At 41.3% G+C, this 24,939-nt stretch overlaps 1 protein-coding gene across 1 annotated transcript in view; it reads left to right on the plus strand.

Moving 5' to 3' along the window:
* HECW1 (HECT, C2 and WW domain containing E3 ubiquitin protein ligase 1) overlaps positions 1-24,939 on the plus strand; it is a 213,578-nt gene that overhangs the window by 165,286 nt on the left and 23,353 nt on the right. The window contains exon 20 of the mRNA XM_040432459.1: positions 17,825-17,938. Within this exon, the coding sequence (XP_040288393.1) occupies positions 17,825-17,938 (114 nt within the window). The remainder of the gene's footprint in view (positions 1-17,824; positions 17,939-24,939) is intronic.

A 24,939-nucleotide genomic window follows, 5' to 3' on the forward strand; every position in this document is an offset into this window, starting at 1 on the left:
AAACTCTGCAGAGACGAGACGCGGCTGAAAGAAGTCACCATGGCGTCTGGTCTGACAGGAGAATAAGAGGAAAGAGAATATCTACATCAGAGAAGTCACTGGATGAAATAGGTATGTGGGGCTGTATTACCCTGCATGTTCTGTAGCGCTTTATGTAATGTTTTCCAAGTATGTCTTTAAAGGGGATGTCCGCTTTTTCTTTTGTATAAGCGCTGCCTTCTCTGCTCTGTTTACCTGCTCATCACTGCAAATGCTACGGTGAGCAGGTGAACAGAGCAGAGAAAGCAGCTCTCATAGGAGTGCTGCCATCTCTCCAAACAGCTGGGGGCTGGGGGCACAGAGGGCATTACTACTATGGAGGGGGCACAGAGGGCATTACTAATGTGAAGGGGGCACAATGGGTATTAGTACTGTGAAGGGGGCACAATGGGGATTTCTACTATGGAGGGGGCACAGAGCCAGAGGGCATTACTACAATGAAGGAGGCACAGTTGGCATTATTACTGTAAAGGGGGCACAGTGGGCATTACTGTGAAGAGGGTACAATGGGCATTATTACTGTGAAGGGGGCACAATGGGGATTTCTACTATGGAGGGGGCACAGAGGGCATTACTAGCACAGTGGGCATTTACTGTGAAGGGGGCACAATGGGCATTATTAATGTGAAGAGGAACAATGGGCATTACTACTGTGATGGGGGCACAATGGGCATTATTACTGTGAAGGGGCACAGTGGGCATTATTACTGTGAAGGGGGCACAATGGGCATTATAACTGTGAAGGGGGTACAGTGGGCATTATTACTGTGAAGGGGGAAATGTGGGCATTATTACTATAACGGGGCACAATGGGGATTATTACTATGAAGGGGACATAATGTGGACTATTACTGTGAAGAGGGCACAATGGGGATTATTACTGTGAAAGGGGCACAGAGAGGGCATAACTACTGTGAGGGGTGCACAATGTGGGCATAACTACTGTGAGAGGGCACAATGTGGGCATAACTACTGTGAGGGGGCACTCATCTGTACAAAACTACTGTGAAGGTTGTACAATGAGGGCAATACTACTGTGAGGGGGTACAATTATTTTAAAGTATTTGGGGGGAAGGGGGTGCCAGAGAAAGGACCCGCCCCGGTGCCAAACACCCTAGGCATGCCACTGTCTGTCTCTTATGCGTGGTGGAAGATTAACCATTAGACACTAATCATAAAATAGCAGTTGGTCGATTATTATGTAATGCCTGTAAACTCATAGCGTATCACTAGATTCAAGTAAATTGCCCTAGTACAAGGGAATCCATAGATAAAGTAAATACCTTTTTTAACCCTTTCAAGGCACTGACATGTTTTATTTTTTTTATTTTATTTTTTCATTTTTTACTTCCTGCCTTCCCAAAGCCATAACTTTTTATTTTTCCATTCCCATAGATGTATGAGGGCTTGTTTTTTGTGGGAAAAGTACCACTTTCTGACGTCACCATTTAATATTGTATATGATGTAATGGAAAGCTGAATTTTCTTTTTTTAAGTGGGGTGAAATTGGAAAAAAATAAAGCGTAACTTAATTTTTATGGCGATCCCTATGTGATAAAACTGACCTGTTCTCTTCATTCTCCGAGTCAGTACGATTACAGCTATATTACATTTATATCATTTTTCTTTGAAAAAAAAAGATTTTTGCTTTGCATCGCCATATTTTAACCCCTTTCCTTTTTATATTTATGTCTACAAAGTGATATGGTAAGTCATTTTTTGCCAGGTTATCTGTAGCTTTCAGGGATACTACTTTGGAGTGCATATGTATTTTGATCACTTTTTATAAAAAAATTTGGGGAGAGGTAAAATGCTAAAAAAAAAACAGCAAAGCGGGCGTTTTGATTTTTTTTTCTGTTACGGCATTCACCTACAGGATAAATACATTTATATTTTAATAGTTCAGGAGTTTTGAGATGCAGAGGTCCATATGATCTTTATTTTTTATGGGGAAAGGGGGTATTTAGAATTTTTACAGATATTACAGATATTTGAACTTTTTACAGATATTTCAAAATATGCTTCACTTTAGGAATTTTGCATAAAATAAAACAGAAGAATAGCTCTCCAATACAGCAAATGTGGGAGTATGCCACCTCTGCATGCCTTTGTATAATTCAGAGCCAAATGGAGTCTATGGGCCCAGATTACTGATGGCATACAATAAGAATCAATAATACGTCTATATGTACATTGGCCGTTGAACTGTTTTTCTTTTAGTTTTGACTGACATTGCTATTTGATATGTCAGGATAAAAGACGATGGTCAATCTTTCTGCATTCTGTCAGCTGGCTATATGTTATTTGTCATAGAATTGACATTCGCCAGGTTAAACCTCCTGCCTTTGGCTGAAAAACTGTCCTTGATATTGTGCATGCCAGCCATGAACTGGTCTAGTTTTAAGAGAAGGATTTGTTCTCCTGCTGGCCTTTGGCAACCCTGAATCTTTTAAATCAGACCACTGAGGTTAAAATAATATTCACTGAGCTATCATCAAGTTGCTTTCACTACTGTAATTCTCCGAGAAACTATAAAAATGAGTCCCTAAAGCACAATCATTTTTATGACTAAGTCAGAGTATTTTGACTGAACACATCCTCAGGAGACCTCGCAAGTTATAAATATTCCGACCTTGGTTTTGCGAAGCAGCTTGTAAAGATTCATGTACTGTATGAAGACTATGCTGGACACAATAGGGTCTTTGTGTGCCTGTACTGCTATGCATTATAATTGTAAATGATATTTAGGTGAAGTGTGTGTCTCACCTTGCTGTAAATGAAGGTAAATGTTTAGTCACACAAGAGAGGCTCTTGTACGTTTTGTGGACTTCATTTATATGGTGAGGTTGCCTTTTAATCATGAAATGCATGAATGTTATTATGATACTCTCTTTTTCTGGATCTGGATCCAATTTACAAGCCTGATCCCTCACAATACACTGATCACAAGATGTCCTATGATGAGATCCCCACCAATTAGCTGGAGTCTGTGGAGAAGTCCAACAGTGCCACCACAGAGGAAAAAAGGCATTGTATTGCTGCTATCAAAATCCATGGTCTGTCCCTGTAACATTAGATGTCATTGTCCATCCCTTTGGAGCCTCTGCCTTTGTAGATCAGAATTTAGCCGAAAAAAATGACGATCTTGTTACTACAATGATTCTGTAGATATCTGTATACGTCAGTAAGAGCTTTTACTTATTTCACTACTTGGTTTCTGATTTCCTTCAACTGCAAGTACTGGTTCTCCACATTGCTCATGATAGCAGGGACTAAGGAGACACAATGATTTTATTTAAAATTCCCTGCACTTGGCCTTCACACATTTAACACCTTGGTGCTGCGGGCATTTTTCTTCTTTTCTTGGCTTTTTCCTCTTCGCCTTCCAAGAGCCATAACTTTTTTTGCTTTTACATTCACATTTTATATGATTGCACTGAAAAAGGGAAAAAAAATACTTTCACTATGATTTAAAATTGATATTACCTTTATTGTACCGGTCATTACAATTGCACTCTACCCATAATTTGGAAAGGTTGTTTGATCGATTATAACACTTTGTGATGCCTTCCTATTAAGCCCTGCCACAGGTAGGTTACAAAGGCAGGCCTGGGACTCAAAACAGACTGTCACAGGGGCGGACTGAAAACTTAAAGTGGCCCTGGAAAAAAAATAATTTCCTCATGTTGTAGGCGGGTCCAAATAGACAGAAGGTGGGACAACAGAAGTAGGCGTTGCCAGCAATACCATAATACAGAACATAATACCACCCCAGAAGATCCAAATACCACAGTGCAGTACAAAATACTGCCCCAGCAGAACCAGATACTATAGTGCAGAACAAAATACTGCCACCTGCACCACAGTAGGAAACTGTATCATCGTCCTGGGTATGGCAATACAGTTGCATTCAGGAGGGGACTTTCAGCCGCTGGCTAAGTGCATAAGTGCCTGGTGCACCTACATTAATTAATGCTGAGAGCATCAGATCTTTATTTACCTGGCTGGCAGCCAAGAGGTGGGCTCGGGTAGGCATTGGCCCCTCAGAAATTTTTCCCTGTAGGGTCTATGACCAGTCTGCCCATGGACTGCCTTGACAACCAAATGGCACCACTCTTTGGGGGGGAAAGAGAGAGCCTCCACCCTTCAACTCAGATGCCACAGTCACTATTAAGTCCAGCCTTGGAGGGGTTAAATGACCAGAATATGCATTATTCTCTCATCCCAGTTATTGTGGACAACTGTCAATTGTATAACACAGCTGGCACTCACTGTATATGGACCGGGCTCAACAAGAAACATCAAATGTCGAAATAAACACTAAACCTAGAACTGAATGATACAAGTAAAGGATACAGTTACTGCAACGTGCCGCCCCCCAGTGCCAATTGTATTCCAGTTTTTTTAGGAATGCCAAGTGGTGTGGTGCAGCCTTAATGATTTCTGTGTGTGTCACGGTGCTCCTACCTGAATACCATCGATCCCCAGGGTTAGACTCCAGAGAAATAAAGGGGATGAGATGTAGGAGGTGAAGAATAAGTTGAGTCCAGACTTAGTAAAAGTTCAATCACTGTACTTGAATAAACTTGCATCCAGACAATATTCTGACTTTCTTTTGGTTCCAGAAGGTTATGGCATAAGCTGGCAGCCACACTTGAATACTCTGCTTTATCTCTCTGCTGTGCTAACTCTGCTTCTGTCTGATTACTGGACTCTGTTGCAGTTCTGGTACCTTTTGGAGTGGGGTGCCTTTGACTGTTAACCCCATCACAATACTCTGTCTCTTTATCTGTAAGGAGTCACGGTGCTCTATGAGCTGCTTCCCTGGGAGACTCCTGCTGCAGGAGGGGGCCCTTCCCCTCACTGCTACATCTTGACTCATCTTCTCCCAACACTAGACTAGAACTAACTAGAGCTTCCTGCAACCCCTCTCTGGTAGGAAGTGAACTAGCCCACTTCTGCCCAAAAAGAGGAGAATGGAATGGTAAGTTCCATGCACAACTTTTGTCTCCATTTCAAAAATCATTATAGCTAGGGATGAGCGAATCGACTTCAGATGAAACATCCAAAGTCGATTCGTATTAAACTTCGTTCCAATATTTAACGGAGCAGGAGCTCTGTACAGTATTAGAATGTATTGGCTCCGATGAGCCGAAGTTAGTGCTTCGCGAAGTCTCGTGGGAAAACCATTTCCTGAACAATACATTCTAATACTGTACGGAGCTCCTGCTCCATACAGTATTGGAACAAAGTTTTATGCGAATCGACTTTGGATGTTTCATCTGAAATCGATTCGCTCATCCCTAATTATAGCCTATGGGGTCCGTAGTCTCCATTCGGATGAGTTATGTGCCGAATCCATCCTGAACAATACATTCTAATACTGTACAGAGCTCCTGCTCCATACAGTATTGGAACAAAGTTTTATGCGAATCGACTTTGGTTGTTTCATCCGAAGTCGATTCGCTCATCCCTAATTATAGCCTATGGGGTCCGTAGTCTCCATTTGGATGAGTTATGTGCCGAATCCATCCTTTTCCGTTCTTCTTCTCCTATAATGGAGCAGAAGAACGGAAATGGTGAACGCTGATGTGAACTCAGCCTTAGAAATGTAAATCCTCTGAGGCACTCTATCAACCTGCTCCAATGTCCATCAAAGCTACCATTTGAAGCAGATTGGGACATTTTTCTCTGTCATCAATGCAGAATTGATTTTTCTGAATTAACCAGTCTGAAGACTGTATGTATCTCCAAACCACATTCTGGGGTTATATAGACCCATGCTTCCTATCCATGTAAATTACTGCATGCTAATTAGTTAATTAGCCCTTTTACATGGACAATTATTGGGGATGAGTGTTCATGTGAACGCTTGTTCATTATGTGATCACATCTTTTATGAGGCACATGAAGCAGGGATGTGCTGCTGACAAACTAGGAGACTGTATGGAGACAAACGATTGTAGTAGCAATTGTTCAGCCCCATTCAGCCCAATCATTGCTGCATGTAAATGCAGATAACAAGCAGGCAATAATCAGGGAACTAATGTTCATTAATTCACTCATTCTCAATCATTGTCCACACTCTTGGCTCATGTGAAAGGGCTGCATTTTTGTTATCATTTGGACAAGAAAAAGACAAATAAAAGAGTGAAATGGGTTTGTGTTTTGATGTTTATGTGGATTGCACATATTAGAGTAGATTTATCAAAACTGGTGCTAAGGAAGCTTGGCTTAGTTGCCCGTACCAACCATTCAGATTCCACCTTTCATTTTTAGAGCTTTTTTGGAAAATGAAAGGATCAATCTGGTTCCTATGGGCAACTAAGTCAGTTTTCCTTTGCACTAGTTTTGATAAATCTCCCACATGGTGTTTATTGTTGGTCTTATTATTTTGTAGAGTCTATTCCATGGTTAGCTTGCTAGTCAAAGCAAAAGGTCAATGAAGTAAAAGTAGTGGGTGATTGTGGTAATGGTAAATGTGGCAACTGGGAATCTGGTGATTGACATAATACACCAATCACAGAGTGATATATTGTTCTCAATAATGGTGAGCCCACATGATCAGGTTTCTGGATGCAGTTAAGCCAAAATCTGGAGTGCATTGTAAAACAAAAGAAAATATAAAGAATAGATACGACTTCTCTTATTTTTAAAATTCACTTTTGGTTTTGCCTTTTAAAACTGCTTCAGGCCGTACCCTAACGTGATCTTTGTTGCCTTTAAAAAAAAATTAAAAGTGTGAACAGCAGTCACAAAGGAATATGCAGGCTTTCTGTGTGGTTAGGGATAAGGAATGGGTTACTACTCAAGCAAGCACTGGGGTTGAGAAGGGAACATTACAAAAAAAGCAAAGGTTTAAGAGTGCATTGTGTGGTGTAGTATTAACTACTCTGGGGACAATATGCTTTTATCATTTTTCCAGATCTGGTGTTTCGTCTGTTCTCTAGTAAATTCAGGTAATCCAGGTAATCCTGTTTAGCAGTGTGTTATTGTCTCTTTCCGTACACACTACTGGATTATTCTTTTCTATGACATGGGCATAGACTCAAGATAATGACAGTGAACAGATGTGGTATGAATATTTCATTTAATATCAACTTTTCATGAAGACCATTTCCTGTCTTCAGGGCTAACCAAGCTGAGAGTGTAACGGTGATACTGTGCTATATTCTATATATATTTTTAATGGGAAGTAGTTTACTAGCAGATCTCATTTTTAAAAGGAAGCAACTGGAGTAAGTACTTGCCATGTGCCACAAGAGAAGCTGTTAAATAAATAAAAAAAAGTATGGACAATGCTTATTTATGAAGCTGTGAATTTCACATTACTATTTGGTAGATTATTAATAGACTGAGGCAGTATGTTTCACTGCATATATCTTTCATTTAGGTTAAAGGCACACTACCATAAATATTTTTAAGCTCGTTTTAAAAGCTTATATGTGAATATTTTATGTGCCTTATTTTTCGGACTATGAGGCACACTTTGTCTCCTCAATCTAACAGTCCAAATGCCAGCAGTAGAAGCAGGTGACTCTGTCCTCTGTTCCTGAGGTCCTGGCAGTGCAGTTATGTGGACACAGCATGTACTGTGCGCTGTGTACATAATCCGTGTATTATCTGCTCACTGAGCTGTTACATCTTACACACGTATTTCTATAAAGTGTGACGGTTCAGTGTGCATATAACACACATTGGTACACACAGCAGAGTAAATGTGTGCAGTCTCAGCCCTGCCAGGACCTTTGTAGTCATGCCCTCTTCAGATCCATAGCAGTAACTCCAGTCTCCACCTACTGCATCCGACTGGATAAGCTTAGACTGCAAGACTCTCCCAGACAGTGATGAGGCACTGTGGCTGGCATAGTCAATCACAGTGGCAATCCTCACACATCATTTGGACAAGAAAAAGACAAATAAAAGAGTGAAATGGGTTTGTGTTTTGATGTTTATGTGGATTGCACATATTAGAGTAGATTTATCAAAACTGGTGCTAAGGAAGCTTGGCTTAGTTGCCCATACCAACCATTCAGATTCCACCTTTCATTTTTAGAGCATTTTTGGAAAATGAAAGGATCAATCTGGTTCCTATGGGCAACTAAGTCAGTTTTCCTTTGCACTAGTTTTGATAAATCTCCCACATAGATTCTTCCTAGGGCCAGAGCAGTGACAGGAGGGCACCCGCTGATGTTGGGTCTTCTGCGTGGTGGTTACTGGGGTGCCCTTAAAAATAATTTTGTCAGGGTATAAGGCACGTGGTGTAATTGCAATGGCCGATAGTGCTGGAGCCAGTAACCAGGTCAGTTAGTTGTAACAAACAAAGTCTTTCTTTGCTAAGTGAAAGTGGGGGTTGTAGTACAACGTAGTAGTACAACGTTTCAGTACAGCGAATACATTACTAGCATGCATGGCCTTGTGATTCTGGATAGTCTATGAATGTTTCCTACAGCTTTCACTCAGAGATTCGCTCCTGGTGCATTTGCCGTTCTCTTTTCTTGCTGTCAGCTTCAGTAAGGCTACAGCTAAATAGGTGTTCAACCAGTCTCTGAGGCTGCTGCGTCTCACAAGCAGACCCAGACTGGAATGGCTGAACCAACTGAACCAACATCTGCACTTAACAGCAGGTAGAGCTATGGGTACTTTCATAATAACATTAAAACTCAACAGGAACAGCCTGCCGGAGTTCATTGTCAGTCATAGCCGCATAAGGCCGGAGCACCGCCAAACCCTATTGACTATAATTAGTGGGGATGTGGCCTTTTACCAGCATGAGTACAAGGATTCAGCTTGACAAAATATGGTTTAAACACTAGTGTGAAACTAGCCTGAGCTAAAACTTTTCTTTCTTATAACTTTTTGAAATGGCATCTGTCAGCAGTTTTGTACCTATGAAACAGGTTGACCTGATAGGGTGAGTTCGCATCACAGTTATGGATTTTGTTATTGTTTTCTGTTCTAACATGGTTATAACGGAAAATAATGGAATCCATAAGACGGAAGCCAAAATGGAAGCCTTTAACCCCTTCCCGACACATGATGTACTATTACGTCATGGAAGTCAGTGTTTTCCCGCATCTTGACATAATAGTCCCTGATAGCCGGGCCCCTGCTGTAAAAGCCGATGCCTGTGGATTAAACCCTTCTATGCCGCGGTAAGCGCTGACCGCGACATAGAAGGGGTTTGCGGTGATTGAGGGAGCCTACGCTACTGGGGCGGGGACCCGATGGGTATCAAGGCAGTCCGATGTCGTTCAGAGGCTGCCCAATGCCTTGCACTGCATCGGGACCTGCTTTCTATGGGGGCTGAGGAGATCCAGCCTCAGGATTGGTCTCCTAGGCAACCTGTTAATGTATTACTCTGTGTAATACTATAACAGGCAATGCATTACAATACAGATGTATTGCAATGCATTGCAGAAAGGGATCAGAAAGTGTTTTTAATAAAAATAAATAAAGTTTCAAGGAAAAAAAGGGAAAAAAAAGCCCCTTTACCCTGATTTTATAATTTAAAAAAAAATCTGAAAAAACACACATTTGGTATCACCGCGTCCGTAGCATCGGGCTCTATAAATATATCCTCCGGTAAGTAGAAAATGAACAGCGGCACTCACCAATGTGCGTTCACAGACAGCAGCTTTATTGCATGAGACTAAGGCAAGGGGCAGACAGTTCAAGCACGCAACTAACAGCGGCGGCCGTTTCGCGCTAACTGCGCTTCGTCAGGCTGTGCGTCACTGCGTGCTTGCCTCAATGCTCCTTTTAAACCCAGGTGCTATGAACACGTCATCTACAAAGCGTAGATACGTTTTCAATTTAGACACATACGGGTTCATAGTGGAATAGATAAATCTATCCTCAAACCTAGCGAGGTACATGTTAGCGAACGTACAGGAGACGGGGGTCCCCATGGCCGTACCCAGTTTTTGCCTGTACCAATCAGACCCAAACTGGAACACGTTGTTGGTTAGGATAAACTCCAGTGCTTCACCGATGAACCCACAGTATATCTGACTCTTGCCCAAATTGGCCACGATGTCGAGGACCGCCTCTACACCCGCATCATGTGGGATGCGGGTGTAGAGGCTTTCCACATCCAGGGATACCAATTGGTAACCATCCTGCCAATGCAGACACCGCCTCCTCCTGCAGAGGGAAGCTAGGTGGGTCTTGCGCACACAAGCGCTAGGGGAACTTGGGCTGAATGACAGAAATGACCTCAGCCCATTTCTTTAAGCAAGCTTCCAAAGTTTGTTTTTTATTAAGTTCGTCTAAACAAGTGTGCATGGTATGCTTATATACATGTCCCTGTTGTATTGCTTGTTCATCGTTTGTTTGTATCTGATGTAATGCAGTTTTTTTCCTGCTCAGGTGCGATTTTGATTTGTCTGATATCATGACAGAAACCCAGCACCTGGGTTTAAAAGGAGCATTGAGGCAAGCACGCAGTGACGCACAGCCTGACGAAGCGCAGTTAGCGCGAAACGGCCGCCGCTGTTAGTTGCGTGCTTGAACTGTCTGCCCCTTGCCTTAGTCTCATGGAATAAAGCTGCTGTCTGTGAACGCACATTGGTGAGTGCCGCTGTTCATTTTCTACTTACCGGAGTTTGTTACTTTGTATCTACTGCCTCAGCCGCGCACCGCCGAGTGCTTATCTCCTCACCAGCCTTGTTACTTGTACTGACCGCTCCACATCGATTCTGTGCGTGTTTGATTGTGCCGCCCTCCACTTCACTTGTCTATAAATATATCACATGATCCACCCCGTCCGATAAACACCATAAAAACTGTGTCACAAAAAGCCATTTTTGTCACCTTACATCACAAAAAGTGCAACATCAAGCAATCAAAAAGGTGTATGTCCCACAAAATGGTACCAATAATACCCTAACCTCATCCCGCAAAAAATGAGCCCCTATATAAAAAAATCACAAAAAAAACAAAAAAACTATAGCTCTCAGAACATGGAGACACTAAAACATAATTTTTTTGTTTCAAATATGCTATTGTGTTAAAGTGAAATAAATAAATAAATGTATACATATTAGGTATTGCTGTGTCCGTAACAACCAGCTCTATAAAAATGTCACATGACCTAACCCCTCAGCTGAACACCGTAAAAAAAATAAAAACAGTGCCAAAAAAGCCATTTTTGTGACCTAACATCACATAAAGTGCAGAACCAAGAGATTAAAAAGGCATATGCCACCCAAATTAGTGCCAATCAAACCATCACCTCATCCTGCAAAAAATTAGACCTACCTAAGATAATCTGTAAAAAAATAAAAAAGCTATGGTTCTCAGACTATGGAGATACTAAAAGATCTTTTTTTGGTTTAAAAAATGCTATTATTGTGTAAAACTTAAATAAATAAGAAAAAGTATACAAGAATACACATGACCTAACCCCTCAGGTGAACGCTGTAAAAATAAATAAATAAAAACTCTGCCAAAATTACACATTTTTTGGTCACCTTGCCCCATAAAGTGTAATAATGAATGATCAAAAAATCATATGTACCCAAAAATGGTACCAATAAAAATGTCAACTCTTCCTGCAAAAAACGAGCCCCTGCACAAGACGATCAGCAGAAAAATAAAAAAAATTAAGGCGTTCAGAAAATGGAGACACAAAAACATAATTTTTTTTTCAAAAATGCTTTATTATGTAAAACTGAAACAAACAAACAAACAAAGTAGACATTTTTGATATCATTGCGTGTATAACAACCTGCTCTTTTAAAAATAACACATGATCTACCCTGTCAGATGAATGTTGTAAAAAAATAAAAATAAAAACTGTACCACAACAGCCTCACAAAAAACTTAATATAGAGCAATTAAAAATCATATATACCCCAAAATAGTACCAATAAAACTGCCACCTTATCCCCTAGTTTACAAAATGGGGTGAGTTTTTGGGAGTTTCTACTGTAAGGGTACATCAGGGGTGCTTCAAATGGGACATGGCATCTAAAAACCAGTCCAGCAAAATCTGCCTTCCAAAAACCATATGGTGCTCCTTTTCTTCTGCGCCGTGCCGTGTGCCCTTACATCAGTTTACGACCACATGTGGGGTGTTTCTGTAAATGGCAGAATCAGCGTAATAAATAAAGGGTTAACAAAGTTTGTAAAATCGGTTTTGAGTAACTTGAGCGGTGTAGTTTCTACAATGGGGTCATTTATGGGGGGTTTTTAAGGTTGCTACACTTGTGGGTGGATGTCCTGTCTATTTTGTCTACTGCCTGAATAAAAGACGAAGATTTTAGCTACCAAAAATCGTGAGTGCTGGAACTTCATTGTGTTTTCATATCATGGGGGGTTTCCACTATGTAAGCCCCACAAAGTGACTTCAGACCTGAACTGGTCCTTAAAAGGTGGGTTTTGGAAATTTTCTTAAAAATTCTAAGAATTGCTTCTAAAATTCTAAGCCTTCTAACGTCCCTAAAAAATGACATTTGCAAAATAATGCCAACATAAATTAGACATATGGGGGTTGTTAAGTAATAAATATTTTATGAGGTATCACTTTCTGTTTTAAAAGCAGAGAAATAAAAATTTTGAAAATTGAGAATTTTTTAAATTTTTTGGTAAATTCTTTTTTTTTCATAGATAACGGTGAAATATATTGACTCAAATTTATGACATACAATGTGTCACGAGAAAACAATCTCAGAATGGCTTGGATAAATAAAAGTGTTACAAAGATATTACCATATAAAGTGACACATGTCAGATTTTAAAAAAATGGCCTGGGCAGAAGGGGTTAAGAGACATTTCGTTTTGATCCTTCATAATACAAGTCTATGGGCAGCATAACGGATCCGTCCTGGTTCCCATAATGCAGGAGTCCAGTCCTGCATAAAGTAAACCAAGACGGATCCGTTATGCTGCCCATAGACTTCTATTATGACAGAATGCAAAACGGAAGCCTTTAAAAGGCATTTCGTTTTGCTTTCCATCATATTAGAAGTCTATGGGCAAGCATAACGGATCCGTCTGGTTTCCATTATGCCGAATGGAAAAAAGTGCTCTTGTCCGCAATACACGGGCACCGACACGTGTGCACTCCGCATCACAGATGCAGAACCATTTACTTGAATGTGTCTGCCATCACGGAGAAGCGGAACGGAAGCACGGATCGGAACCCCACGGAAGCACTACGGAGTGCTTCTGTGGTGTTTCTATCCGTGCCTCCGCACCGCAAAAAATATAACTTTAGATTTTTTGCGGTGCGGACGGATCACGGACCCATTCATGTTGAATGGGTCTCGATCTGTCCCGGCTGCCGCACGGACGTTGCCTGTGCATTCGGGACCGCAAATTGCGGTCCCCAATGCACGGAACGGATGCACAACGTTCGTGCGCAAGAGGCCTAAAGCAAAGATTTCCCTTTTAAATTCAGTGAGGTGCAGTCAGTGGGAAAATTTTATGCAGACTTATTTGCAGATTACTTGCTACAATCCATGTAAAAATTGTACTGTGCAAACATGTACTTAGAGCAACCTCCAAAATCTAATACAGCACTGGATTATAATATGGACTGTATCTCAGACTCTATACAAGATAATGTGTTAATTAATTTTTTGTGTAGATTATGGTTTTATCTATATTTCATATATAACAAATCAGAAAACGGCTCACTTTTGATCACCCTGGTAAGGTGCTCTTGTCTATAGAATCACCCTTTCCAAATTGTACGTAATTGTGTTAAAAAGACAGGCAAATAGGGCTCACATGGAAATATCATTTTTGTGTAACTTCTATAATATTTATTGTAATAGAAAATGGAGATAAAATAAAAAACACATATAAAAAATCACCTAAGATTCGCATAAATCTTAAAATATCAACTATAAAATATAAGAATGAGAGTATCCCAATAGATATTCCCTATGGATAGTCTGCTCTTTTTTGTCAGCAGTGATTTGTCTGACAAATGGTAATATAATATCGATGGTTTCCATAAGGGTATATTGTTCGCAGGTTTAGTAGGGTTAGTCTCTTGTGTCGGGGTGTCTGTCTTCAATTAATGAGAATAGTTTTGTGTCTTAAGGTTCTTGTTTATGATTAGAAGGATTAGAAAAATGTAATATTCATCTCCCAAAAAGACGTAGTAGTAGAGACTGATCATTCTTCCCAAGCTGGGGATAGACCTGGTACTATGGCAAAGATACATAGACGACATTATATTTATCTGGCAAAAAGGAGAAAATGAGCTAAAAATATTCATAGAGGAAATTAACAATAATCAATGCAATTTATCTTTTACATCTAACATAAACAAAAAAGAGAGCCTTTTTGGATCTACAAATTACCATAAAGGACAATAAATATATTTGCAATACTTACCAAAAACCTACTGCAAAAAATAGCTTAATTTTGTTTTCAAATTGCCATCTGCCAAGATGGATCTTGAATATTCCCTATGGCCAGTTCCGTCGAATTAAGAGAAACTGCACTCAAAAAGACAAATTTGAAGATGAGTACCCTAAAAAAAATCATAGAGAATACACTAAACAAAGTAAGGGATATGGTAAGAAAATCATTTTTTTTCACCAGAAATCAAACAAACGAGGTTCAAAAAGAAACAGATTTACGGCTAATTTTGCCATACAATGTACAGTCTAAACAAATAGAACACATTATTAAACTACATTGGCATTATATCCTAAAGCAGTGTTTACCAACCAGTGTGCCTCCAGCTGTTGCAAAACTACAACTCCCAGCATGCCCGGACAGCCTTTGGCTGTGTGGGCATGCTGGGAGTTGTAGTTTCGCAACAGCTGGAGGCACACTGGTTGGGAAACACTGTCCTAAAGGATAAAGTAATAGGACCCCTGATTCCCACCTCACCACGCATCATGTTTACCAAAGAACCAAATATGGGTCTAAAAGTGGCCCCTTCTGTAAAATATAAAAACAAAAGAGTACCTTCAACACATAACTGGTTAAATATGAATGGATTTTTTAAATGTGGAAAATGTATTGGATGTAGAAGTACCACTTTCCCAAAAAGAACTAATAAAATCTCCTCCACACAAAACTCCTTCACTCTAGAAATAAAACACTTTCTGACATGCAACTCCAGCGTCATCTATCTAATCCAATGCCCGTGTCAAAAACAGTACATTGGGAGGACAAAAAGACCCTTAAAAGTCAGAATATCAGAACACTTAACTAACATAAAAAATGGATATGAGAATCACTCATTATCCAAACATTTTAAAGATTTCCACAACAACGACCATAAGGGCCTCATTTTTGTAGCGCTGGAAGGGATAGACAAGCACTGGAGGGGAGGCAATCATATTGAAAAAATGTTGAGGGCAGAATCTAGACGCATCTACGACTTTGGAAGCCTTTTGTCAGCTGGACTGAACGCTGAAATAGAAATATTTGGATTTTTATGAATTGGGGATGGACGCCCCCCGCTGACGGGAGATCGCATGTCCGGCTGTCTATCAGCACTGCGATGTCTCTGCCCCCCCCTTTTGCCACACTTATCAAACACGATACACGTTAACTTCCTTAGAGTAAATGGATGTCTCCGAGATAGATGTATGGGACAATACTTTTTATGTATGGGAATATTTCGCATGTAGGAATCTTTTTGTGAATAAAGGATTTTTTATATATAGTAATTTTTGTATATGGGAACATTTTGTTATTTCAAAGAACCAATCACCTGTATTATTAACGCAGACCGGATATATCAAAAGACTGTCTATGATGAACTCTTAGAATATATATATATATATATATATATATATATATATACACACACTTACTCTATTTTCACAGAGATAAGGCTATACCACTAAAGCAAAATTTAGAAAGATTATTAGGCCTTTCTTCATGTTTGTCGTCTTTTTTTTTTTATACCTTTTTATTCGTAATTTTTCATATTTTTTCATATTTTTATATATTTTATGCATTTCTATAGGTTTGATGAGTTATTTATTTATAGGATAGGATCATATAACTATCCAGCAACTATATGCAAAAAAAGCATATATACAAAAAAACGCATCCATGCATTAAAAAAATGCATGGAAACCACAAGGACGCCTTTATGGAAACAAAAACAAGAAATGGATCCGAAAATGTCACCCCTGTTTTTCACATACACCAGCTTAGGATATAAATGGCCGGAAATGTAAAGAGTGAAATTAGCTACTGAGGAAGGGGAAAGGATACCCCGAAACGCGCCTAGCAGGCAACTTTCATTCATAAATACCTGGCCAACGATGGACTTTTAACCATCCGACAGTTTTGAAAATTCTGAAGCGCTTCAGAAATACCAAGGATTAAAGACAATCGTATACTGAATACTAAAGGTCAAGTCTCGCGAGACTTGGAACGGAGTACACGAGACATGAACATACAGCGCATCAAGACGGAGCGGTGAACACAAGACACTAACACACAGCACATCGAGACCGACGCTGACACATAGCGCATCAAGACCTATGGTCGGACCCGCTTGATTGCATCTCGCTGAAAAAATACTCACAGTAAACCAGGAGAGTCCCTCCACGTGGGACGCCACGGGAGGATCGTCAAACAGTGAGTAACGCGATAATATACACTACTCTATTGTCTTGATGCCACATTACTCCATCAGCGATACACGAAGGGGAAACAAGAAAAGTGCATTGCATGAATTCTACTTATAAAACTTCATTTTAACTACACATGTACGCATGTAATATATAAGACTCTACCTTAATAGTGTATGTGTCATATGCAAACGCTGAACACACAGTGACATTTGAAGGGGAAAGACAAGAAAAGTCCATTGCATGAATTTGACCTATAAAACCCTACCTCAACTACATATTTATGTATATAATACATAAGACTCTATCTCAAAAGTGTATGTATCATATGCAAATCTTGAACACACAGTGCTGCGGTGTCTGGGAAGAATGGTCAGCTCTACTACTACGTCTTTTTTTGGGGATGAATGATGAATTTTTCTAATCCTTCTAATCATAAACAAGAACCCTAAGATGCAAAACTATTCTCATTAATTGAAGACAGACACCCCGACACAAGAGACTAACCCTACTTATCCTGCGAACAATATACCCTTATGGAAACCATCGATATTAGATGACCATTTGTCAGACAAATCACTGCTGACAAAAAAGAGCAGACTATCCATAGGGAATATCTATTGGGATACTCTCATTTTTATATTTTATAGTTGATATTTTAAGATTTATGTGATTCTTAGGTGATTTTTATATGTGTTTTTTATTTTATCTCCATTTTCTATTACAATAAATATTATAGAAGTTACACAAAAATTCTCTTTTCCATGTGAGACCTATTTGTTAGAGTGCCTGTCTTTTTAACACAATTAGATCTATATTTCATCTGTAAAATTATGACTGAACGTGTATGAATTAAGACTGACTGGTTACTTGTGTGATCAGGGCTATGGTCATAAGTGGTCATGGACATAGGTGTAATAAGGGTGTATTTTAAACAGGTGCACTTATGCTGAAGTAACTTGCTGCACGACTACATTTTTTACATTTCAGAACATTCATACATGGGTTCCGGGAAATGGATGTTCCCTTAGGTCTATGAACAGAGTTACCATTTCTATTCTTCCTGTTCTCTTATTAGTATTATTTTTCATCTAATATTCATGAGCTTTTGTAGGTTGTTTGTATTGTTTTTCATATTAATACCCATGGGTTCTTGCAGGCCTTTGTTGTGCTCTACAATTCTCACAAAGTGATTGAAAGTTTTTCTTTTCATTTTTTTATAGGCTTATTATACGCCGTGATCATCTTTTGGAAGGCACATTTAACCAAGTTATGGCATACTCACGCAAAGAGCTTCAAAGAAACAAACTATACATCACCTTTGTAGGGGAAGAAGGGTAAGTGCAGAGCACATTTAAGGAGACTGTAAGTCAGAAAGTGCAAAACTTATTAATGTGAACTGTTTATATGTAGATTATATGAAATATGTTTTATATAGTGTTTGAATTCCTTATTAGCTGCTCTGATAAAAATATATTTGGATGAGTATTAGGAATGAAATCAGGACCAAACTTTTTAAGTGTTTCAGACACTTTTTCCAGCTCTTCCGAAAAGGGAGTGTGGCTTAGCAGGAAACGGGTATGATTTTTTGGAAAAGGTCATAGTTTAAAATGCCAAATTTTGGAGCAAAATTCTGGTGCAAAGTAAGGCCCCTTTACACTGCTCAATTTAGCAGACGATTGTTGGGGAAGGAAGCGTTCCTTTCCGTCAATCACCTGCTCGTCAGTGGAGGAGACGGCTGCATTTACATGCAGAAAGATCTGCTTCCGGCAAACAATGATTTAGGTGACGGCACAAACAATTCTATTTCCCTGATGAACACCTGTAATTTATTGCTAACAAGCGTTTGTATGAAAGCTTTTTAGAGATATGTCCGAACATCGGGCAATGTAAAGGGGCCTTAAGTTTACACTGTCTAACTAGATAGAAGTAGTAAACCTGCACCATTGATTGTCAGATTCCTGCACATCTCATTCAGCCATGGCCAGAATAAGGGAGGTGTATAGGCACATACAAATAGAAGGCTCACTTATATGATATATATGTGGTCTGGGGGTGAGAATCATAACTTTTCCAAAAAGTAGGCAGGGCATGGGAGGTGGGTTGCTTGCAGGGCCAACTTGATCTGACTCATTTAACATGTGCGCTAGAAAGAGACCTTGGGCCTATTTCACACAATTATTTCAGTGATGACATGACAGATATCAATGAAGGATCTGTGGATGGTCTGCATGTCATCCGTATTCCTTATGTACTGCTAGCCTGAAAAATGTTTTTTCCGGAGCATCTCTTACCAATGGTCAGTGAAAACCATTGACAGGACAGAGATGCCATCCGAGTTCTGTCAGTAGTTTTCACAGATCCATAGATTGCAATGGGAGTGTTTAGTCCGCATCTCAGACCAAAGTAGAGCACGTTTCCTTTGTTTTTCCAAGGACTCACGGCCAGTGGAAACCAGTGATGTGTGAATAAACGCAATTAAAGTCAATGGATACTTGTGCTGTCTATGCAGAACATGGACTCTATGTACAGCCCAACAATCCCAAAGATATTACTCCACTAGATCTAAAAGAGGACCAGCCACCTCCCCTAACATGTTTCTTTCAGTCACTACTTGCATTCCCCATGTAACAGTTCTCGAGCATTTATACTTTATGTTGTGCCATTCCTCTATTGTTACTGATAGCATTTTAGGAATGAATTGCAGTCTACGAGAAATGTCCATCTGGGCGTTACTAGTTGGGGGGTGTCCCTGCTGAGTCTGCCATTGACAACATTGACTGGATAGTGTCAGACTGTGCAGGAACACTCCCTCCCCCCCCCCCCCCCCCTTCCTTGTCCAACTGGTTACCTGGTTACTCCCAGATGGACCTTTATTACAGAGTGCTGGCAGTTAGTTCATGCATAAACCTGTAGTAGCAATATCAGAGGAATGGCACAACACAGTTATGTGAAAAGATGCTCTAGAATTGGTAAAGGGGGGTTAGTCACTGAAGATAAGGAAAAGGCAGAGTTACTTAATGGTTTTTTTAGCTCTGTATATACACAAGATGAGAAAGGAGCTGATATCTGTGGTGCTGGAGCTGTAAGTACATCCAGTGATATACTCAATTGGATAACTGTAGATATGGTCCAAGACAAGTTAAATAAGGTAAATGTGAACAAGGCTCCGGGTCCAGATGGATTACACCCAAGAGTTCTTAAAGAGATCAGTTCATTCATTGATGTGCCCCTGTTTATAATTTTTAAAGATTCTCTAGGAACTGGTCAGTGGCGATTCTAGGAACAATATATAGGGGGGCACATAAGATACCACAGTCAAAAATGGGGGGGCACTAATAATTTTCACCACTTAATCATACTACTTAAAAAAAAAAAAGTATATATATAAATAAAATTACAAAATACGAGAGTATTGCGGTATGCAGGGAAACCTTTTTATTGTACTAACCTAATACTTAAAAGACAAGCTTTCAAGAGTTTTCCTTTCTTCCTCAGTATTGCTTCAGACCTGAGAAAGAGAGAAACACTCTCGAAAACTTTTCTTTATAGTTTTAAGCAACGATGTTTCCTGATGTTAAATCCCCAAGCCGCATTGCTTTCTGCCTCTGCAGGCCCTGCTAGGCTGAAATACACAGGCAGCTAATGGCAGTGCTGCCCTCTCCCTCCAAGCCAATAGCAGCCCCCCTGGATCCCGTCTTCCCACACCCTAGCATGCTATCACGCCCTCCACCACAACACACACACACAAAACAAAATCCACACACCTCGTAGAGTAGTAAACTTTAATAATGATGAGTGGCCACTTGTCACGATCAGTGTGGGAAAACAACTCCACACTAAACACACGAGGGAAGGGGAACAGTAACTGGGCCTGGAAACTAGGGAAGAAACAGGTCACTTCCTAAACATCCCTAATCCGGGCCTTGGCTACCTATCAATATGAATAGACCTTGGAGGTAGGAATATTCATATGCTGTATACCTAGGCCCTTATATCCCTATAATGCCCTGGAATGAGGTTAGGACCAGAGACAACCCATTCCTCCCCAGATGGACGAATGGAAGTCTCTGTCTTAGGCCCAGATACAAACAACAGGGAATATAAAAAACACAAAACAATAAGAACACACAAGACTTATCTGAAAGTAGAAAACTGGCAACTCCAGAAGCACCACAGAGTAAAACCGACCAGCTAGTAAGAAGGCAGGAATAAAATCTATAAACCGCACCTCCAAGAGTGAGAAGCGTCTACTTATGGGAAAGGTAGTTTACCAACAAGAAACACCTGAAGCAAGGGGTGTGGCATTCATTAAAACACAGACAGCATGCAGAGACATGCTATAGACAGCAGAACTACTACGTTTAGCTAGTATAACCCCCCTGATAATAGTAGTACCATGCAGATAGTGCCCCTCAATAATTATTGGCACACAGCGCCCTAAAATAACTGCGCCCAGAAAATAGTGCACCTGACACTAATAGTGTAAACATAACTTTGCCTAAAAATAATTGTGGTAAGCTGATACTGTGCCAAGGTGCCACCACAGTAATAGTGCTCCCAAAAGTCCCACCAATAGGAATTATTCTCTGCTAGAGCACACATGGTAGTAATAGTGCTCCTACAGTGCCCCCAACATGTCCCCACTGTGCCCCAGAAGTAATAATGCTCCCATAAAGCCCATGCTAGAAATCATGTTCCCCATAGACCCCCAGTAGTAATAAAACCCATCATAATGCCCCCCAGTAGTAATAATTCTCCTAATAATGTGCCAGTGCAAAAAATACCCCCTTTTAATGCCCCCAGTTGAGCTAATGTCCCCATAGTGCCCCCATAATGTGCCAGTATAAAATACCCCTATATAGTGCCCCTAGTAAATGCCCCATAGTGCTCCTCCCCCCTTCTTCCTAGTGCCCCCATAATGTGCCAGTATAAAATATCCCTATATAGTGCCCCCAGTAAATGCCCCCATAGTGCTCCTCTCCCCCTTCTTCCTAGTGCCCCCATAATGTACCAGTATAAAATGCCCCATATATAGTGCCCCAGTAGATGCCCTCAGTGTCCCATAATTTTCAAGTATAAAATACTCCTTCTCAGTGCCCCCCATATTGGAACCCATAGTACTCCTCTTTCCCCTTCCCCATAGTACCCACCATAATGTGCCCCATGCAGAGCCCCCCATATAAAATACCCCTTCTTTGTGGCCTCAGTAGAAGCCCCCATAGTGTTCCTCTCAGCCCTTCCACCATATAAAATACCCCTTATTTGTGGCCTCAGTAGATGCCCCCATAGTGCCCCCAATATAGTGCCGGTAAGAAGTGCCCCCATAGATGCCCCCATAGTGCCACCCAATAATGTGCCAGTAAAAAGTGCCACCAATAATATGCCAGTAAGTGTCCCATAGATGCCCCCACAGTGCCCCCCAATCCAATCATGTGCCAGTAACAACTGCCCCATAGATGCCTCCCAATCATGTGCCAGTAACAATTGCCCCCGTAGATGCCCCCCAATCATGTTCCAGTAACAGTTTCCCCCATAGATGCCCTCCAATCATGTGCCAATAGCAAGTGCCTCAATACATGCCCCCCAATCATGTGCCAGTAACAAGTGCCCCCATAGATGCCCCCCAATCATGTGCCAGTAACAGGTGCACCAATAGATGCCCCCAATCATGTTTCAGTAACAGGTTCCCCCAAAGATGCCCCCAAATCATGTGCCAGTAACAGGTGCCCCCATAGATGCTCCCCAATGATGTGCCAGTAGTAGTACCATATACAAAACACTTACCTCTATCAGGCTGGCAGCGATGCTGTGTCCCGCGCTGTACAGCTCAGGCGGCGCGATGACTTCATTGTGCCACCTGCACCGGCCTCTGATAGGCTGCAGGCACTAGGCCTACAGCCTATCAGAGGAACAGGGAAGGGAGACGCCTCTCGCTCCCCTGCCCTGCAGCAACACTTCCATCTGTATCGCTGTCCTGAGGACGGCGATACAGATGACTATGGAGATGAGCGCTTCCACAATGGAAGAGCTCATCTCCCTGTGCCCTGCCTCCGCCCCCACATCACGAGTGGCCAGCGGGGCTCAAGAGGCAGCAGCCTTGGGCCCCCCAGGAGCAACTGGGCCCGGGGCAGCTGCCCCTTTTGCCCTGCGTTAAAGATGGCCCTGGTTGCACTAGCGGCGGCGTACCTGCGTTTTAAAGGGGAATCAGCGGGGGGGGGGGGGGGGGCAAGGAATAATCCCCCTGTAGCGACTTCTATGGAACTGGTACAGTGCCAAGTGTTTGGCGCAAGGCAAATGTGGTGCTCATATTCAAAAAATTATCTAGGTCCTCCACAGGTAATTATAGACCAGTTACTTTAACTTCTGTTGTGGGAAAAATGTTTGAAGGACTCTTAAGGGACTATATACAGGAGTATGTGACTGTAAATAATATTATAAATGATAACCAACATGGGTTTACCAAGGACAGAAGTTGTCAGACTTACCTGATTTGTTTTTATGAGGAGGTGAGTAGAAGCCTGGATAGAGGGGCGGCTGTGGATGTAGTGTTTCTGGATTTTGCAAAGGCTTTTGATACTGTCCCTTGTAACAGCAGCTACTGTACGCCACTGTTCCCCTGCTTACCGCCGCGGTCCCGGGCGCCATGTTCAGCGGTGATCTGCCGCCAGTGTTTCCTTTCAGCCCTGGCCACAGCATGCTTGCTGCTTGTTTCCTGCAGCATTTCCTTAAAGGGGTTATCCGAGTTAAATACATTTATGCTAATAACTCTTATAGTATTATATTAAACTATTTTGGAAATCACTTACATTAGCTATTTTGCTCTGTTTAGCCAGTTCACATTTGGGTCATGTGACCCCCGACGTCATCAACCCTGCTCAGGCACTGACGTCTCGTTTACAAGCTTCTCCCTGCTTGAGGGAGTGGCCCGGCTCTGTAAACGAGACGTCAGAGCCTTTGGTGCCCGCCCCTCTCTCCCTCTCCTCACACAGCCTCGGTGATGGTAAGCGATCGCTCATGTGCGATACTTACCAGAGCCGAGGTGATAGATTTTCTCCAGCAGCAGCACCAGCAGCAGGGTATGTGTCTGGCTCCTTCCCTCACTTGGGCCAGTTTACACGTTCCCCTCCCGCGTCTAGGGATTGTTATTACAGCCCTGGCCCCCCAATTATACTGTTAATACCACCCCTGGGGAAAAAAAGGAAATAATTGTCCATCACATAGCTTAGATATAGCTATAGCTATATCTATATCTGCATCCAAGATATATCTTTATCTAATCTATAGCTTAGATACAGCATTAGCTTAGATACAGCTGTAGCTTAGATACAGCTGTAGCTTAGATACAGCGATAGCTTAGATACAGCTGTAGCTTAGATACAGCGATAGCTTAGATACAGCTGTAGCTTAGATATAGCGATAGCTTAGAATCAGCTGTAGCTTAGAATCAGCGGTAGCTTAGATACAGCAATAGCTTAGATGCAGGGGTAGCTTAGATACAGCGATAGCTTAGATACAGCAATAGCTTAGAATCAGTGATAGCTTAGATACAGCAATAGCTTAGATACAGCTATATGTCCATCTTATAGATAGAGCCGTAGCTGCATCCGAGCCGTAGCTGCATCTGCAATGTGACAGGAAGATCTGCCTGTGTGAGCTAGGAGATGATCATGTGACTGTTTTTTTTAATGCAAACTTAGGTTGTGCAGAGCAGGGTGAGGGGAAGGTCAGATTGTTCACGCCCACAAATATTCATGAGGGAGAGCTCAGGCATTGTTCTTATATGCCCCCTCAGCATTGTACTTCAGCATGTAAACAAAGCAATGACAGAACCATGAAAAGGTGTAGGTATGGGTTTCTCTCTTAAGAAATCAAGCTTAACCAATGTATATGTATGTCCTGATGAATTTTATGAGGTTTTAATTTTTTTTCCCATAACTCGGATAACCCCTTTAAGGGATGCGCGCGTCACTTCCTGTGTTTTATGGGTTGGATCATGTGACCTCGCCAACCAACCCTAGCCCTCCTGCACATATATAAGTGGCTCAGCCCTCTTCCCAGATGCCTCAGTGTCAAGGTTCTTGTGTCCTGCTAAGGTTCCTGATATCTGCTTGTGTTCTTGGACTCTGCTACCTGTTTGATCCCTGCCTGCTTGACTTGACTCTCCTGTTGCCGATCTAGATTGCCTGACCTGTATCTGTCCCGCCTGCCCTGACTTATTGCCTGTCTGACTTTGCCTCTGCCTCATGCTTCAGTCCTGCACTGTTGCTCCTGGTAATGACTCAGCCTGCTGACAACGCCTGTACCTCTGGTACCTTTCTCAGGTACCTCCTGGTCC

This window comes from Bufo bufo, chromosome 5 (genome assembly GCF_905171765.1).
Source record: "Bufo bufo chromosome 5, aBufBuf1.1, whole genome shotgun sequence".
In the NCBI taxonomy this organism is placed as follows: domain Eukaryota; kingdom Metazoa; phylum Chordata; class Amphibia; order Anura; family Bufonidae; genus Bufo; species Bufo bufo.